This window comes from Sus scrofa, chromosome 10 (assembly GCF_000003025.6).
Source record: "Sus scrofa isolate TJ Tabasco breed Duroc chromosome 10, Sscrofa11.1, whole genome shotgun sequence".
Lineage (NCBI taxonomy): Eukaryota > Metazoa > Chordata > Mammalia > Artiodactyla > Suidae > Sus > Sus scrofa.
Window position 1 is genome coordinate 13,135,429 of NC_010452.4, and position 20,148 is coordinate 13,155,576.

Consider the following 20,148-nt stretch of genomic DNA (forward strand, 5'->3'; position numbering starts at 1 on the left):
ATGCTATCACTTATATGTGGAATCTGAAAAAAGGACACAATGAACTTCTTTACAGAACAGATCCTGACTCACAGACTTTGAAAAACTTATGGTTTCCAGAGGAGGCAGGTTGTAGGGAATGGGCTTGGGGTTTGGGATGGAATTTTGCTATAAAATTGGGCTGTGATGATCGTTGTTCAACTCTAAATGTAATAAAATTTATTGGGTTAAAAAATAAATGCTAAGGGCATTGGTTTTCAAACTTTAGATGGCAGAAGAATCACCTAGAAGGCTTGGAAAACAAAGGATTTCTGCTTTAGCATGCATAGCCTAGGAATTTCTGTTTCTAAAATGTTCCTAGGTGAAATTCTGCACTGGTGGTCCTGGCTCTCCAGAATTCTACATACGGATATTGACATTTAAGTGTCCAGACTCAAATATAATATATGAATTGAACATATTGAGTAAGATTATATTCTCACTGTGAATTTTCCTGGGTTTAGTGGAATCACAGATTTCAAAGAACTTTAGAGCTATTTTTTGGAAATAAAGTCATAATTTCAGAAGAGATATACAGATTTTAGTCAACATGAATCATGCTTTACGTTTCAATGGCATGCCCTTCTGGAAGCATTGGAATTATTAAGCATCTGTCCTATCAGTTTGACTTGCAGGAAGAATTTGGTTGGGTGAAGTCAAAGTGAGACCTTGTGGAGTGCCCTCAAAGTCTGCGGAAACTGGCTCTTCACTCTATCCTTTTTGTCTTGACCAGGGGGACTCTTCCTATCTGAGTCGTTCCCTCTTGGCACTGAGAAAGCTAACTGGGGATGGGATAATGCAGACAAGTGAAGCTGTCTTCTTTCTCTTTTTGTGCAATTATTCTAGGTTTTTTGTTCCATTGTGTTGCCAAAGTTTCTTAAGTGGACTCCAGAGCTCTTCTAGAGCTGTTTTGCTTATGGATAGCTGTCTAATTGTTCATCTTTGTTGAGGGGCAGAGGTTGTGGTCTCCTATAGTACCATTTTGGATGAATTTTTAAAACTGTCCTGAAATGTCTGACTACTTTGTGGCTGCACTCTAGGCTATTGGTTCTCAAATAGGCTGCATAGTAAAATCACTGGGATGGGTAATAAATATTCATATCTGGGATCATCCTAGACCAATGAGTCAGCTTTTGTGTTGGTAGAGCCAGGCAGCACTATAAAATCTCTTCAAGTGAATCTGATGTATGGAATATACAGAAGAAGAATACACATTCTTCTGGGCAATGTTTGGGACTGCCTACCTTTGGAAAAATATAGCACAACTGTAGAACTGATGGAATGGAAACTGAGTCACCTCAGTGATATAAACTTAGAATCAGAAATGAGATATTCTGACTGAAAAGTATATCCTGTGATGACAGTGAATAGATTAGCTCTTAAATGCCAGAATTTCCATCAGTCTCACCAATATTCAATAAAAAGACCAGCATTACTAGACCTATTACTGTATCCTTTTTTTTTTTTTCATGGATATTAAGCCCTTTAAAGCTGTTTTGGTACCAATGCTAAAAATCTTTACTTTGAACAGTTAATATACTTGGCTTTACCATTTTACCAGTAAAAAAAATCCATGCGTTATGTACATAAATTTTTCAAATCATTGAAAAGATAGCCTTTCAGTAGAGACATAACCTATTAATATGTTAGTATTCCATTTGTCAGATCCAGCGTGGCTGAGCCCATAGTTGGTATAGAAATCACCCCTTCTTTTTTTCGTCCAATTTCTTCAAGCAACCATTGCAACTATTGTATCAATAAAGAACTGCATCACATTGGTAAACCATTCCTCCAGAGAGTGTCAACCAGTACTGAAAAAAATTTCCAAATTCCTAAACGACTGACCTAATTTTTTAAAAAGAAAAAAGTGAATAAAATTAAATAATGAGGGGAGATGACCTAAAAAACTAATGAACTATATTTTAAAAAATTAGAATACAAGTGTAAAAGGATGATGACTTAACCAAGTATTTAAGTAGCAGTGGAGCAAAAAATAAAAAGCATGAACAACCAATAAGTGAAAAATAATTGGAAGTATTTTTAGAATTTTAAAGATCTGTAATTCATAAAACTATGTCTCTAAAAGGAACTATTTTGAATAACTTCAGAATTATTTTTAGAAGCACAATTTAGAAATGTTAAGTAGTACTGATGCCAACCTATGTTTTTTGATTAAAGCATGCCATTCTTTAGTAACTTAAAAAATCATTTGTCTTGAGATATATTATTTAAAAAATTCTAACATCAGAGTTGATGAATTTAAATTTTTAAATTCTGCATTATGTAGCATATATGAGGTTTTAAAAAATCTAATTCCTAGCCTAGCATAAGTGTGGCAGCATTGGAGTGGGTTTTATGAAACCTTGTATTTAGACTGGAGTATCTTCCATTGGTAACTCTCAGTGTATTTGAGGAGGGTCCCTCTATGTAGGAACATGTTAATATTCATTAGTATGTACTCCCTGTTTGAGTTCGATACGACATATCTGCTTATGAGACACTAAATTTCATAGGCTTTATAACACATGAGTTGTTTTCTTTTTCTCTGACATTTAAATACAGTGTAAACATGAAGTTTTAGTGAAAGTTGTGGATAATGTTTAGTTCCGATTTGTTATTTAAGACTAATAAAACAGTGTATGTTAGAAATCATCCTATATTAATGTAGTAAGTCATCACTGGTCTCTCAATTTTTTATTGAAATGTAGGTGGCAGAAAAGAAAGAAATTAAAGAATATTTTGAGTTACACCTCAGTGAAGACGTAACGCATTTCAAACTGCCTACATATCGACATTTATTAGAAGTAATTTTCAGGTTTCTGATACTGGTTGACCATATATTTCTGGAACTCATCCGTCAACTAATGAACACTGCAGTCACACAACTTTTAGAATTATTTACTAATTCTGCTATAATGCCATTTTCGGTGGAAAAAAAGAATGAACATCTCCTCAAGTAAATCACACTTTTTTTTAATATAAAAGGAATTATAATCATATTGTTGTAATATATTGCCTTTTATATAGGAAATCACCAATAATTTAAATTAGACTCTGAAAATCCTTGTAGAAAATTGTAAGTACTCAGTCTTTACAATCATCTGAACTTAACATCTGGTAATATTTAGTATTATCCATGAAAGTGTTAAGAAAAATTTCCAATTTTTCCCCACAAATTCTGCATAGGTCAGGTTGCCATTGTAAAATACAGGATGTTCAGTGAAATTTGAAATCAGATAGATAATAAATAATTTTTAATATAAGTATGTCCCAAATATTATTTATACTAAAAATACTCTTTATCTGAAATTAAAATTTAACAGGGTATTCTGTATTTTTGTTTGCTAAATCGGCAATCCTCTGCACAGGTACACTGTATCTTCAGTGTTCAGAGTTGGTTCTTTTTTTGTTACTCTGTTTTGTTTTGGTTTTGTTCCGTAGCATCTGGAAGTTCCCAGGCCAGGGATCAAACCCACACCATAGCAGAGACCCAAGCCACGGCAGCGACAACTCTGGATCCTTAATCTGCTATGCCACAGGAGAACTCCAGAGCTGGTTTTTAAAAATATGTAAGAATGGTTCTGGAAGGACCCACAAGGTTCACTTGGAATTCAGGTCAACTCCAAGTAATATCTATTGAATACAAAATATTTTCACCTTCAATTTGAATGCTACTATCCTTTTAAAAATATTTTTCTTATTTTCCACAACTGGATCTATCTAGTGTAATTTGTGAACATGGAATGTGAACTGAAATTGTGGAATACTTTAATTACATCCAAATTTTAGCAGGATCATTTTGCTCAGATCACGTTACTTAAGCTGTTCTGGGTCCCTTGCATTTCCATATGAATGTAGAATAAGTTTGCCAATTTCTGCAAAAAAAGAAAAAGCAGCTGAAATTTTGGTAGAGGTTGCATTTAATCTGTAGATAAATATGGGGAGAACTTTATCTTAACTGTAAAGTTTTCCAATCCATGAACATGAAGTTATCTTTCCATTTATATGGGTCTTCTTTAATTTCTGTCAACAATATTTTTTAGTTTTAAGTGTATGAATGTGATACTTCTTTAGTTAAACAATCTTAAGGAATTTATCCTTTTGATGCTATTGTAAATGGAATTATTTTAAAATTTCACTATGGATTGTTCATTGCTAGTGTATTGAAACACAGCAGATTTCTGTTACTGATCTTTTATCTTGTAACCTTTCTGAGCTAGTTTATTAGCTCCAGTAGTTTTTTTTTTTTTTTTTTTTTTCCCTTTTTCAGCTGTACCCACAGTATATGGAAGTTCCCAGGACAAGGGTCAAATCTGAGCCACATCTGTGACCTATGTCACAGCTGAGGCAATGCTGGATCCTTAACCCACTGCACAGGGCCAGGAATTGAACCAACAATACCACAGAGCCAAGCCACATCATTACCCACTGTGCCATAGTGGGAACTCCAGATCTAATGGGTTTTTTTTTTTTATTCTGTAGAATTTTGTATGTATAAGATCATGTCATCTGCAAATAGAAATAGTTTTACCTCTTCCCTCCTAATCTGATGCCTTTTCTTTCTTTTTCTTTTTCTCTCTCTTTCTTTCTTTCCTTCCTTCCTTCTTTTCTTTTCTTTCTTTTTTTCTTTCTTTTTTTCCCAGCCTAATTGCCATGGCTAAAATCTGAGTTATTAGAAGTGGCAAGAGTGAACATTCCTGTCTTATTCCTGTTCTCATGGGGAAAACTTTCAGTCTTTCATCATTAAGTTTGATGTTAGCTGTGGGGTTTTTTTTTACTGATGCTTTTTATCAGGTTGAGGATATTCCCTCCTATGTTTGGTTTGTTGAATGCTTTTATCATGAAATGGTGTTGGATTTTGTTAAATATTTTTTGCATCATCAATAAATCACCTCTATCGAGATGATCATCTGTTTTTTTTTTTTACTTTATTCTACTAATATGATGTTCTACTTTACATGCATACATGTTTGTATGTCGAACTATTCTTGCTTTCTTCTGATGTATTCCACTTGATTATGGTGTATAATCCTTCATATATACAGCTGGATTCAGTTTGATAGTATTTTGTTGAGGGTTTCTATCTTTAGGAAGTGTATTAATCTATAGATTTCTTTTCTTGTGATGTCTTTCTCTGTTTTGATTCAGAGGGTAATACTGGACTCAGAATGAATTGGAATAGTTTCTTCCTTAAATACTTAGAGTCACCACTAAACCCATCTGAGCTGAGGCTTTTGGGGTGGAAGCTTGTTAATTGTTGATATAATTTCTTAAATAGAGTCCTATTGAGATTGCCTATTTTCTGTCTGATTTTTGTGGGGGATTTGGAAAGATTGAAAAAAAATCCTGTTTGTTCTCTTACTTTCACACACTTCTAATGGCTTTAATTTCAACCTAAATTTTCACCTTTATTTAGATATCTATCTTATCTTATCATGGCTTGATTTTGCTTTTTAACCCAATCTGATAGTTTCTGTCTTTTGATAGGGAAATTGAACCTATTCACATTTAGTAATAACTGGTATGCTTTGATTTTTTTTCTTTTCTCTTTATTCTTATCATTCATTTTACTTTATTCTTGTTTTTTCTCCTCCTTTTTCAATTTTCTGTTTTTAATTTTTTTTTAATTTTCTTTTTTTTTTTTCTTTTTGCCTTTTCTAGGGATCCTTCCCACGGCATATGGAGGTTCCCAGGGTAGGGGTCTAATCATAGCCACAGCAACTTGGGATCTGAGCTGCATCTGCGATCCACACCACAGCTCACAGCAACACCGGATCCTTAGCCCACTGAGCAAGGCCAAGGATCAAACCCGCAACCTCATGGTTCCTAGTCGGATTCGTTAACCACTGTGCCACGACAGAAACGCCCAATTTTCCTACTTTTTCTTTTTTGATGCAGTCAGATATCTCTGCATTTTCAGTACCTCCCTCCAGCTCCATGTTTTAGCAGAATTTATACTTTTCAATTTGTTTATAAATTCCATATCTTTGTAGTCATTATGATTAAAATTATATCTGTTAGTATATACTTGTAAATATTTATACTTTCCCATAAAAATGCTTATTTTTTTGTCTCCACAATTAAAACTTTTAGAATGTTTTTATATTATACTAGATGTATGATTTTTTTACTAGATATGATTTTTCATTGTACTAAAATATTCCTAACATTGGAACTTACCATATTGATCATTTTTTGTGTGCATTCACAATGTTGTTGCGACCATAACATAGCCATTTCCAGAACTTTTTTATCATCCCAAACTTAAACTCCATAACCACTAAACAATAGCTCCTCATTCCCTATGCACCCCCAAACCTATGTAATCTCTACTATGCTTTCTGTCTCTATGAATTTATCTATTCTATGTGCCTCATATAAATGGAATCAGATAACATTTGTCTTTTGTTTCTGGCTTATTTCTCTTAGCTTAATATTTTCAGCATAATGTTTCATCCATGCTGTAGCATATATCAGAATTTCTTTCCTTTTTAAGCATGAGTCATATTCCATTATATGTATATATATTTTGTATATCCATTCATCTATTGATGAATATTTAGGTTTTCACCTTTTGGATATTATGAATAATGGTGCTGTGAACGTTTATGTGCAAATATCTGTTGGAGTCCCTGCTTTCAATTCTTTTGTTTATATACCTAGAGGTAGAATTGCTGGATCACGGTGTTGCTGTGAGCTGTGGTGTAGGTTGCAGACCCGGCTCGGATCCGGCATTGCTGTGGCCGTGGTGTAGGCCGGCAGCTGCATCTCCGATCCAACCCTAGCCTGGGGACCTCCATATGCTGCAGCAGCGGCCCAAGAAATGGCAAAAAGACCAAAAAACAAAAAACGAGGTGCTAAATGCTTTATTTCAAAGAAGGGCTGCTTCCCTGAAGCCCACCTGGTCCCACCTGGAGCCCATTGTGATCAGAAATACATATAACTAGATTGTGATGAACATTGTACAACTATAAATGTAATAAATTCATTGAGTAATAAAAAAAAAGAATTACTGGATCATATGGTCATTACAGGTTTAAGTCCCACTAGCAAAGCACCAAAGTTCTGATCCTCACCAACACTTATGTTTTCCTTTTGTTTTTTATAATAGCCACCAAAACTGGTGTGAAGCGATATCTCACTGTGGTCTCGATTTGGTTTCCCTGACGATTAGTGATGCTGAGCCATTATCGGCCATCTCTGTTATTTGTCTTCTATGGAGAAATGTCTAGTTATTTATGTAGTCTGGATATTGATGGGATATAAGAGTATTAAAAGACTATTTTTCTTTTCATTTCTTAACCTAGGATACACAAAGACATCTTTGCTTTCACTCAAAACATAACAAATGATTATGAAGAATTTGATAATTGAACCTACATACTTCTGTTCTGAAGTCAGAAGTAAAAATAGAAGCTGATCAGGTGAAATGGTCTTGAAAAGTATAAACATAGATTTTTTTAATGTAAAATGAATAATAATAAAAATGTGCTTTATGATTAACAGTCAAACACACAGACACAGTCTGCTCACATGGTAGAAAGCTATGATTACATTTATTCCATTTGATTCACTTGTTTATACCTACTGAGTACTTAGTATGTAGTCAGCCTTGAACTAGGCACTGAAATACGGCAGTGGGCAGAACAAATTCCCTCATCTCTTGGAACTTATGTTCCATACTGGGAGACAGATAATGAAGTCATGAGTACTATGAAGAAAAACAAAGGAAGACGAGGGAATACAGAGTGATACCGTGTGCTGCTTTACGTGAAAGTAGTCAGGGAAGGTTGCTGTATCTAAGGTAGCAGCTACCTCCTTCTACTCACCCTTCCCCCACTGTATTCCTCTAACTCTGCTTTTCTTAAGAGTACTTTTTTGGTTTGTGTTAATAACTTAAAAATGACATAAGCCAAATGTAAAAAACCTTGAAAGAATCCTAGAGAAATTTTCACTAGGAAAGTTTTGCTTGCCATGAAGAATTATTGCCCCCACCCCAGCATTCTTTTCTTAGGATTAAACTTTATATGCTAAGTGCTTATCCTGTGGGGAAATCACATTTTTATGAGATACCACTGTATATGTACTTTGTATATTTTTTCTTTTAAAAATACTTTACATAGATTGGGTATCAAATGAGGATTTCCACATGTATTAAATAAGTACACTTTCATAGTTTAAAGGCCAGAAATGTATGCAACAAAATACAGTTGTTATCTGTGGTATTAGGACTCTAGATAAGTTTTACTTTCTTATGTATACACTTCTGTAGGGTCCAAACTTTGTATAGTACATATGAATTTATAAAGTCTTTATTAAGCAAAAATATATTGCATATGTATGCCTTAAAGTATAATTAAGCAAACACCCAATGAGATGTCACCCACATTGAAAGTGTTAAATGTTTCTTGTATATTCCTTCTTGAGGAAACAATTTAATAACTCATTCTACCTTTAATAGCTATTTGGGTTGTTTTCAGGTTTTGTTTTATATATTCTTGTATATGTTTACTTTACTCTTTATTACTGAGGAGTGAAAATTCTGGGTGAAAAGCTATCTTTATTTACAACTGTAGGGAGTAATGCAAAATTGGTTTCCCAAGTGCTTATGCCAATTTAAACAACTTTAGCAATTCCATAATCTTTTATTCTCCATAACCTCGCCAAGTCTCACCAGCATATAATGTCTTTGCCAGGAAATGATCTGACTAGTATCCCTGAGGATGTGGGTTCAATCCCTGGCTCGCTCAGTGGGTTAAAGGATAGGGATTGCCATGAGCTGTGGTGTGGTTGCAGTGCAGCTCAGATCCCATGTTGCTGTGACTGTGGTGTAGGCAGGCAGCTGTAGCTCAGAATCGACCCCTAGCCTGGGAACTTCCATTTTGTTCCATATATGTGGTGAGATTGGGCATCCTTGTCTTATTCCTGATCTTAAATGAAATGCTTTCATCTTATCACTGTTATATATGATGTTATCTGTGGCCTTGTCCTCCTTGACTTCATTTATAACCTTATGTGGAGGTATATGCCCACTTTCTGGAGAGTTTTTAGCATAAATAGTATTAGGAAACTTTACCAAAAGCTTTTTCTGCATCTATTGAGATGATCACATGGTTTTTATTCTTGGATTTGTTAATGTGGTGTATCACATTGATTGATTTGCATATGTTGAAGAATCCTTGAATCCCTGGGATGAATCCCACTTGATCATGTGAATGATCATTTTAATATATTCTTGGTTTTGGTATGGTAGTATTTTATTGAGGATTTTTCATTATCGTTGAAATTGTCCTGTAATTTTCTTTTTCAATGTCATCTTTGTCTGGTTTTGGTATCAGGGTGATTCTGGCCAAACAGAATGAGTTCAGAAGTATCTCTTCCTCTGCAATTTTTTGGAATAGTTTCAGAAATATAGGTGTTAATTCTTCTCTAATGTTTGGTAGAATTCACTTGTGACACCATCTGGTCCTGGACTTGAGTTTGTTGGGAGTTTTTAAATTACTTATTCAGTTTCACTACTGATAATAGGTCTGTTCATATTTTCTATTTCTTCCTGGTTCAGTCTTAGGAGATTGTACCTTTCTAAGAATTTGTCTGTTTCTTCTAGGTTGTCCATTTTAGGGGCATGTACTTACCTGTAGTAGTCTCTTAAGATCCTTTGCATTGCTGTGCCATTGGTTGTAACTTCTCCTTTTGCATTTCTGGTTTGGGTGCTCTTTTTTTTTTTTTTCTTGATAATACTGCCTAAAGGTTTATCATTTTTTTTAACCTTTTCAAAGAACCAGCTTTTCATTTCATTGATCTTTTCTATTGTTTTTATAGTCTCTATTCCATTTATTTCTGCTCTGATATGTATGATTTCTTTTTTCTGCTTACTTTAGGTTTTATTTATTTTATTTTATTTTATTTTTCTTTAGTTCCTTGAGCTATAGTTTAGTTGTTTATTTGAAACTTTTCTTGTTTCCTGAGGTAAGCTTGTTTCACTATGGACTTTCCTCTTAGGAACTTCTTTTGCTGCAACCCATAGGTTTTGTACTATCACATTTTCATTTTTCTCTAGTTTTTTCATTTAATTTTCCTCTCTTCAGTGATTCATGGTTTTTAGTAGCATATCATTTATCATCTACATGTTTTTGATTTTTTTGATATTTTAGTCCTTGTAATTGAATTATTATGCCATTGTATTGTTTGGAAAAGGTGCTTGATATAATTTAATTTTTAAAAAAAGCCAAGGCTTGGTTTGTAGCATAACATGTAATCTATCCTGGAGAATGTGCCATATGCACTTGAAAAGAATGTGTATTTTGCTGCTTTCAGATGGAAAGCTCTCTATATATCAGTTGGGTCCATCTGGTTTAATGTGTAATTTAAGGCTAGTGTTTTCCTTTTGATTTCTCATCTAGATGATCATTGTTAAGTGGGGTGTTAAAGTCTCTGCCATCATTGTGTTACTGTCAATTTCTCTCTTTATGATTAATACTTGCTCTGTTTATATGCTTTTATTTTGGCTGCATATATATTTTCAGTTGTTATGTCTTATTTTTGGGCTGATACTTTGATCATTATATAGTGTCCTTTTTTGTCTCACTTAACAGTCTTTATTTTGAAGTCTATTCTGTCTGATATAAGTATTCTACTCCAGGTATTTTGGTTTCCATATACAGGGAAAACCTTTTTCCATTCCCTCAATTTCAGTCTATGTGTGTCTCTGAGGTGAGTCTTTTATAGGCAGCCTATTTTGGGTCTTTTGCTTGGAGCATTTATAGTCCATTTACATTTAGGGTAATTATCAACATGTACGTTCTTATTGCCATTTTGTTAATTATTTTAGATTTGGTTTTGTAGACATTTCCCCACACCCCCTTTTTTCTTCTTTTGTTCTCTTGTGATTTGATGACTATCTTTAGTGTTTGGGTTCGTTTTTCTTTTTCGTGTGTGTATCTATATAGATTTTTTTTTTTGTCTTTTTGCCTTTTCTAGGGCAACTCCCACACAGCATATGGAGGTTCCCAGGCTAGGGGTCCAGCCTACGCCAGAGCCACAGCAACTCGGGATCTGAGCCGCATCTGCAACCTACACCACAGCTCACGGCAACACCGGATGCTTAACCCACTGCAAGGCCAGGGATCGAACCCGCAACCTCATGGTTCCTAGTTGGATTCGTTAACCACTGAGCCACGACAGGAACTCCATATTATAGATTTTTGATTCATGGTTACCATGAGGTTTTTGTATAGCAGTTTGTGTATAAACATGACTGTTTTAAGTTTCTGATGTCTTAATTTTAAATGCACTTTAAAAATCCTACATTTGTAATCTCTCCTTATGATACTGTTTTGATATCATATTTTATATCTAATAGTTTTGTGTGTCCCTTAACTGCTTACTGTGTATATAGATGATTTTATTATTTTGTCTTTTAACTTCCCTACCAGCTTTGGGTGTGGATGATGTCCCACCTTTACTGTATGTTTGCCTTTAACAGGGCTTTTTGATTCATAATTTTCTCATTTCTATTTGTGGCTTTTTGTTTTTTCACCTAGAGAATTTCCTTTAACTTTTGTTGTAAGGCTGCTTTGGTGGGCAGAACTCTTTTAGGTGTTGCTTGTCTGTAAAGCTTTTGATCTCTCCATCAGATCTGAAGGGGAGCCTTGCTGAGTTGAGTAGGGTTTCCCTTTTTTTTCAGTTTGAATGTATCATGCCATTTCTTTCTGGCCCGGGGAATTTCTGCCGAAAAATCAGCTGAGAGCCTTATGCAGGTTTACTGGTATGTTATATGTAGCTTTTCCCTTGCTTTTAATATTCTCTCTTTATCTTTATTTTTTGTCATTTTAATTACAATGCAACTTGGTGTGGTTCCTCTTAGGGTTCATCCTTTGTGGGACTTTGAGCTTCCTAGATTTGGCTGACTGTTTCCTTTCCCAGCCTAGGGAATTTTCTAACTATTATGTTTTCAAATATGTTATCAGTTCCTCTCTCTCTCTCTCTCCTCCTTGGACCCCTGTGATGGGAGTATTAGTGTGACTGATGTTGTCCCAGAAGTCTCATCAACTGTCTTCATTTCTTTTCATTCTTTATTCTGTTCAGTGACAGTGGTTTCTACCACTCTGTCCTACAGTTCCCTGATACGTTCCTTTGTATCATTTACTCTGCTATTGATTCCTTCAAGTTTATTTTTAAGTTAATTTGTTCTTTATCTATGTTTGGTTGTTCTTCATTTTTCCTATAGTTCTTGGGCGAAAACTTCTAACTACTTCTTCTGTACATCCATTCTGCTCCCAAGTTTTTTCATCATCTTTACAACCATTACTCTGAACACTTTCTCGGGTAGGTTGCCTATCTCCACTTACTTAGTTCTTCTTCTGGTGTTTTATCTTATTCCTTTTTTAGAACATGTTCATCTGCCACCTCATTTTGTCTGAGAGATCAGATATGGACTGCTGACTTGATCATCCTCTTGGTTCATACATTATGTTTTCATCAGTTCATTCAAGATCTCTTGCTTGTTTTATTTTATTTTTCTTCTCTTTTCCCCATCCTTAACCAATTCTTTTCCTCTTATGAGAACTCACTTGAGTATAGTTTGTGTTTTTTTCTTCAATCCCCTTCCATAATGTTTCATTGATTTTTAACAATATATTATTGGGGTTTTGTATATGCTTGTTAAAATTTGCATAGATATCATTGTGATGCCTTTCTGTTTTTACATATTTTTACTCAACATTATGTTGTTAAGATTCATCTCATGATAGGTAGATCTAGATCTACCTCACAGGACAATGTATCGCTAAATCTCAGTTTGGCGAAGGACTTGTTATTACTGTTAAGTCCTTTTGCTTTTTTTTTCTTTTTATGCCTGTGCCTACAGCATATGGAACTTCCCAGGCCAGGGATTGATTCTGAGCTGCAGCTATGACCTACAATGCAGCTTTGGCAGTGCTGGATCCTTTAACCACTTGTACTAGGCCAGGGATCAAACCCATACCTCCTCAGTGACCTGAGCCACTGCAGTCAGATTCTTAACCCACTGAACCACGGCAGGAATGCCCCCGTTTATTTCTTAATGACTGAAACAAATGGTTGAGGTTCCAGCAGGTGATTCAGATGACCACATAGGAGACACTTGCTGGATGCCTCAAGCAAAACAGATTATTTATGGGTTATGAGAAATCAATAGATCAATTGAGAACCCACATTTACCTGGAACCTAAGACCAATGACATTATTTGTAAATAGATATTTATATTTAAAATACTCCTTTATTTTTCAGTAGGGACACCTATACTAGTATTACTATGTTATAGTGAAGGACTAGGACCTTAGTGATGGATTTGAAATATATTTCTGATTTGGAATTCTTAAAACTGAGTACACAGTAGAATTACCTGTTTAGCATTTAAATGATTCCGATTCCTGGACCTTGCCCCTGCCTTTTTAACTCATTATAACTGGGGATAGGGCTTAAGAATTTGTATTTTTATTAAGTTCTTAAGTGTTTAATATGTAGCCCTTCTGGCATCAGTTTAGAGTCTTTTGGGGGAAACTCTACTGTAATGTATCATTTATTTTAATTACTTATTAATGAAAATCAATTGTATAACAATAAATATTATTCCTTTATACTGAAATATTTTTTCATTTAAAATTTAGATCTATATTATCCTAAATAAAAGAAATTATATTTTATTTACATATTGTCATTTGCACTCTAACATATCTGTTAAATTAGATTTTGAATAGTATGAAAATGGATAAGGATGTGAGAAAAATGTATGCACCAGTATTTGAAGTAAATATACGGTTGAGAATTCCTGCTGAGAGTGATTCTTCAGAAAGTTCTGAAGAGAACTTACATGAATCTGACAAGTGCTCTGAAAAATCTGCGATGTGTGAAGAAGAAATATCAGAAAATGAAGTCAGTTTTGCCACTGAACACTCAAGTGAAGAATTGCTTCCAGTCACGAAACTGAAAAAATATAGTTCCAACCTTGAAATTCTTTCAGGTATGATTAATAAGATTATTAAAAGTGAAGAGAACTATCCTAACAGCTGGAGAATAACATGAGAGAGAAAATTTTAATAGTTTATGTGTTTGTTAATAGGAAATATTGTGTGAAAAGCTCAAAGTGAGCATAAAGTTATAAATCATGTGTGGTGCATGTAAGAAATAACGCCATTATACACTTTATCTTATTGCATATGTCATATCTCATTGAGGGCCCTTGTGGACCCTCTTCATCAGGGTGAGCAGCAACACCTTGGGTACATTTTATTTATATTACTCAATGAATTTATTACACTTATAGTTGTACAGTGATCATCACAGCCCAATTTTATAGCATTTCCATCCCAAACCCCCAGCGCAACCCCCCACCCCCCAGTCTATCTCCTTTGGAAACCGTAAGTTTTTCAAAGTCTGTGAGTCAGTATTTGTTCTGCAAAGAAGTTCATTGTGTCCTTTATTTTAGATTCTGCATGTAAGTGATAGTATTTGATGTTGGTGTCTCATTGTCTGACTGACTTTGCTTAGCACGATAATTTCTGGGTCCATCCATGTTGCTAAAAAATGCTGGTATTTCATTCCTTTTAATGGCTGAGTAAAATTCCATTGTGTATGTACCACATCTTCTTGATCCACTCCTCTGTCGATGGACATTGAGGTAGTTTCCATATCTTGCCTATTGCAAATAGTGCTGCAATGAACATTGGAGTACGTGTGTCTTTTTTTGCTTTTTAGAGCCTCACCTGCAGCATATGGAAGTTGCCAAGCTAGGGGTCAAACTGGAGCTTCACCTGCCAGCCTATATCACAGCCATAGGAATGTGGAATCCAAGCTGCGTCTGCTACCTATAGCACAGCTCACGCCAACGCCAGATCCTTAACCCACTGAGAGAAGCCAGGGATTGAACCTGTGTCCTCATGGGTGCTAGTCAGATTCCTTTCTGCTGAACCACAATGGCAATTCCCTTGGATACATTTTTAAATGCAGACACTTGGACTTAGACTTTCTTAATCAGAATCTGAAGTGTACTGTTTGAATACTGTCTTTAAAATAAACTGTCCAGTTTATTCTTAGGGTATTTAGAAAGCAATGACATGTATTACCTTGTCATTTAGCTGATATAAATATCAATTTTTAATTCTCTTTCTTTTAATGGATTCTAATAGACGTAGACATCGCAACTGAGTTTGAGAAAAAGTACATGCATGATGGGTAAGTAGTGACATTTTTGAAATTACAGGTAACTGTATTTTATATGTTACTGCATTCTTCTTACATATGCTTTTGTTATTTTCTCTTAGATTTTTAGAATTCCCTACAACCCTCTTCATAAGTCCCAACAGATTGGAGTTTTCAGTAAAAATTCAAAATATGATAACTGATATAGAAAAATGTATAAGTAAGTATTTTTAAAGTTTAGTTAAATACATTGTCTTCTTTGCAATATTTTCTTAAGTTTAGACATCCCAGGAAGATGTGGCAGATACTACAATGTATTAGGAAATCATAAATTCACACTCTTTGGAGTCGAGGTGAATTTGGAATTATTTGAGGACATGTGAATTATAAACACAGCCATTGAGTGCATGTGTTGGGAATTACGAAAACAGCCCAAGGTTTGAATTTTTTGAGAATGTACTACCGAATTATATCAGAGTTAGAATAAATGAGCAATATCTTCTGTGTCATAGCATAACAGAAAGTGTTCCACCTTAAAATATTTAAAAAATTCTTTTCCAGCTATGTGATATAATCTGAAATTACATGGAAATTACTGGCTTGACCTAAATAGCCCTTCTTTAAATCTTGCAGAATTATAAAAAGTAAAACCCTTGGCAACTCCTTAAATACTGCCTCATTTATAGTCACATCATGATAGTTTGCTGAGTTCAGAGGACCCATTTTCCAGCCTAAACTGGTATCTAGTGCATTATTTTATTTTTCTCTGCAAGCCTCAGGAATTCATTCATTCTTTTGTGTGGGTGTGTGTGTGTTTTTGAAAAACTTCATCCTTTATTTTGCTGTGAAAGGCTTTAATTTCATTGTTTAAAGTTTTACTGAAGTATAGTTGATTTACAATATTGTGATAATTTGCGCTGTACAAAAAGTGATTCAGTTGTACATGTACACACATACATTCTCTTTTAGATTCTTTTCCCACAGAGATTATCAAAGAAGATGAGGTAGAGTTCTCTGTGCTTTATAGTAGGTCCCCATTAATCAATCACTGAACATCCCTCAGCAAGCATATGCCAGTCCTAAATCCCCAGTCCATCCCTCCCCCAGTCCCCTAGTTTATGTTTTTTTTTAAAGTGTGTGATCTCTTCTTGTTCTGCACATAAGTTCATTTGTATGCTTTTTTCAGATTCCACATATAAGTGATATCATATGTTTTTCTTTTGCTAACTTCACTTAGTGTGATAATCTCTAGGTCCATCCATGTTGCTGCGAATGGCATTATTTTATTCTTTTTTCTGGTCGAGTAGTATTCTGTTGTATATATGTACTACATCTTTTTTATACATTCCTCTGTCGATGGACATTTAGGTTGTTTCCTTGTCCTGGCTATTGTAAATAGTGCTGCAGTGAACATTGGAGTGAATCTTTCCAAATTAGGTTTTTCTCCAGATAGATGCCCAGGAGTGATATTGATTAATCCATATGGTAGATCTATTTTTAGTTTTTTGAAAAACCTCTATACTGTTTTCCATAGTTGCACCAATTGATAGTCCCACCAACAGTGTAAGAAGGTTTTCTTTTCTCTGCACCCTCTCTAATATTTATAGTTTGTAGACTTTTTGATGATGGCCACTGTGGCTGGTGTAAGGTGGTACCTTATAGCAGTTTTGATTTGCATTTCTCTAATAATTAGTGTTGAGCATTTTTTTCATGTGTTTTTTGGCCATCCGTATGTCTTCTTTGCAGAATGTCTCTTTAGATCTTCTGCCCATTTTTTGATTGGGTTTGTTTTTTTGATATTGAACTGCAGGAAGTGTTTGTATGTTTTGGAGATTAATCCCTTGTCCATTGCTTCCTTTGCAAATATTTTCTCCCATTCTGTGCATTATCTTTTTGTTTCGTTTATGGTTTCCTTTGCTGTACAAAAGTTTTTAAGTTTAATGAGGTCCCATTTGTTTTTTGTTTGTTTGTTTTTAGTTTCATCACTCTAGGAGGTTGATTAAGAAAGATATTACTTTGGTTTATGTCAGAGAGTGTTTGCCTGTGTTTTCATCTAAGAGATTTAAAGTATCTGGTCTTATATTTAGGTCTTTAACCATTTTGAGTTTATTTTTGTGTGTGATATTAGAGAGTAATCTAATTTCATTTTTTCACATGTAGCTGTCCTATTTTCCCAGCACCATTTATTGAAGAGACTGTCTTTTCTCCACTGTGTATTCTTGCCTCCTTGTCATAGATTAGTTGAACATAGTTGTGTGGGTTCATTTCTTGGCTTTCTGTCCTATTTCACTGATCTATATTTCTGGGGTTTTTTTGTGCTAGAACCATACTATTTTGATGACTGTGCCTTTGTAGTGTAGTCTGAAGTCAGGAAACTTGATTACTCCTGCTACATTTTTCTTCCTCATGATTGCTTAGGCCATTTGGGGTCTTTTGTGTTTCCATACAAATTTTAAAAATTATTCTAGTTCTGTGAAAAATGCTAATGTTAGTTCAATAGGGATTGCACTGAATCTGCAGATTGCCTTGTGCAGTATAGTCATTTTGACATTATTGATTCTTCCAATCCAAGAGTATGATATAACTTTCTGTCTGTGTGTCATCATTGATTTCTTTCATCAATGTCTCAGTTTTCAGAGTGTAGGGTTTTTGTCTCTTTAGGTAGGTTTATTCCTAGATATTTTATTCTTTTTGAAGTGATGGTAAATGGGACTGTTTCCCTAATTTCTCTTCTTGAACTTTCATTGTTAGTATATAGGAATGCAATAGATTTCTGTGTGTTAACTTTCTGTCCTACAGCTTTTCTGAATTCATGGATGAGTGCCAAGAATTTTCTGGTAGCATGTTCAGGATTTTCTGTGTATGGTATTATCATCTACAAACAGTGGTAGTTTTAACTTCTTCCTTTCCAATTTTATTCCTTTTCTTTTTCTTCTCTGACTGCCATGGCTAGACTACCAAGACTATATTGAATAAAAGTGGTGAGAGTGGACACCATTGTCTTGTTTTTGATCTTAGTAGGAATTTGTTCGGCTTTTCACCACTGAGAATGATGTTAACTGTAGGTTTGTCATATATGGCCTTTATTATGTGGAAGTAGCTTCCCTCTCTGCCTACTTTCTGGAGGGTTTTTATTGGAAATTGGTGTTAGATTTTGTCAGAAGGTTTTCCTGCATCTATTGAAATGATAATGTGGTTTTTATTCTACAATTTCTTAGACCTCTTGAGAGCCATGTTCACTCCTGGGGAAGGGGCAGGGAGGGGTTGGTGCCTGGTTGCAGTTGTGGGCCTTCTGGGGGTGGCAGCAGTGGGCCTTGTGCCTCCCCAGGAAGGAAGGAGTAGTGACTGTTGCCCGCCCATGAGACTCTCAGTGAAAGCAGTGGTCTGCTCCTGCTCTGGAGTCCAAGATGACCATAGTGGCTAGCACCTGCCACAGGAGCTCAGGCAAGTGGTGCCCTGTGGCCTGAGAGCCTGCACATGGAGAAAGAAGTACCTCTGGCGGTCCTAGCCCTCCCTTCTCTTGCCATCCAGCAATGGTGCTACACCTCTCTGTCGGGCCCAGGCTTCTTCCAGTCTCCCTCAATTATGATGCACTCCACCCTAGCTCCCTCAGGTTGTCTTCTCACAGCCAAGTTCTGACCTCCAAAGCCCAAGCTTCAGTGTCCAGCCCCTGCCCACCTTACTGGTCAAGCCTCTGACTGGAGTTTTCTGGGTGGTACCATCTGACTTTGCATGTCTTTCTCTGGTTTGCCCTCTGCAAAAGGCTTGCTGCAGTCTGTCAAGGCTCCACGTCTCCCCGTCCCAGCTGTTCTCTCTTCCAGTGAGGGGCCTTCCTGGTGTGCAGTGGCTGCTCCTCTTTCACAGCTCCGCCCAGGGGCGCTCATCCCATCCCAATTCCTTTCTCCCTCTCTCTTTGTCTTACCCAGTTACTTGGAACTTTTCCTTCCCTTTTGGAAGTCTGAGCTCTTCTGACAGTGCTTAGTAGATTTTCTGTGAGAAATACTCCACATGTAGATGTATGTTTGATATATTTGTCAGAGAAAGTGTACTCCACGTCCTGCTCCTCTGCCATCTGGCCCCACCCCTTCAAAAAGAAGCCATTTTAATAGGCGTGTGGTGATAACTCATTGTGGTTTTAATTTGCATTTTTCTAATGGCCACTGAAGACGGTGTCTTGTAATCTTTGTATATTCACAGTGGTATAATGCTTTTTACATAGAGATAAACTTGAAGTGCTTGTTAACTCAGTGACTTCTCAGTTTTTCTTTTAAGTATGCCACCGTGCAATATCTGTGAGTGATTCTTTTGTTTCCATGTAATATTAAGTCCATATTTTTACACCTGTCTTTAAATTCCATTTATCAGTATAGGATACTGTCTAGCCCTCAGAATAAATCAGCTTCAGATTTGAGTAATTGTAGATGTCATAAATAATTTTAAGGTGTTGCTTTCAATAAGACTTCTGAAAATACTGACCTTTGAATTATATATTTTAGCCAAAATTATTCCTCTTTGCCAAGACCCTCGCCTATCTAACTTTATCGATTTCGCTTTAATTACGGATTTACCTAATAAGAGAAAAAGTGTAATAGACTATAAGAATCAAACCAGGTGGCCAGATTGTCAGATCCTTTTTGAAATGGATCCTACCTACCAAAATAAAGTAAGTTTAAAAACAGTTTTTCAAGAGTTCCTATCAATGCTCAGCTTGTTAAGAACCTGACACAGGACCCGCAAGGGTGTGGATTCAGTCCCTGGCCTTGGAGTTCCCATTGTGGTGCAGCAGAAAGGAATCTGACTAGTACCCATGAGGATGTGGGTTCCATCCCTGGCCTCACTCAGTGGGTTAGGAATCACGGCATTGGCATGAGCTGTGGTGCAGGTCACAGACGTGGCTCAGATCCCACATTGCTGTGGCTGTGATACAGGCCGGCAGCTGTAGCTCTGAT

The 20,148-nt window shown here is 35.7% G+C and overlaps 1 protein-coding gene across 1 annotated transcript in view; it reads left to right on the top strand.

Annotated features, from left to right (window-relative positions):
• Window positions 1–20,148, top strand: part of DNAH14 (dynein axonemal heavy chain 14) — a 341,496-nt gene that overhangs the window by 87,427 nt on the left and 233,921 nt on the right. The window contains exons 11-15 of the mRNA XM_021064261.1: window positions 2,727–2,975; window positions 13,748–14,021; window positions 15,187–15,232; window positions 15,322–15,419; window positions 19,696–19,862. Of these exons, the coding sequence (XP_020919920.1) occupies window positions 2,727–2,975; window positions 13,748–14,021; window positions 15,187–15,232; window positions 15,322–15,419; window positions 19,696–19,862 (834 nt within the window). The remainder of the gene's footprint in view (window positions 1–2,726; window positions 2,976–13,747; window positions 14,022–15,186; window positions 15,233–15,321; window positions 15,420–19,695; window positions 19,863–20,148) is intronic.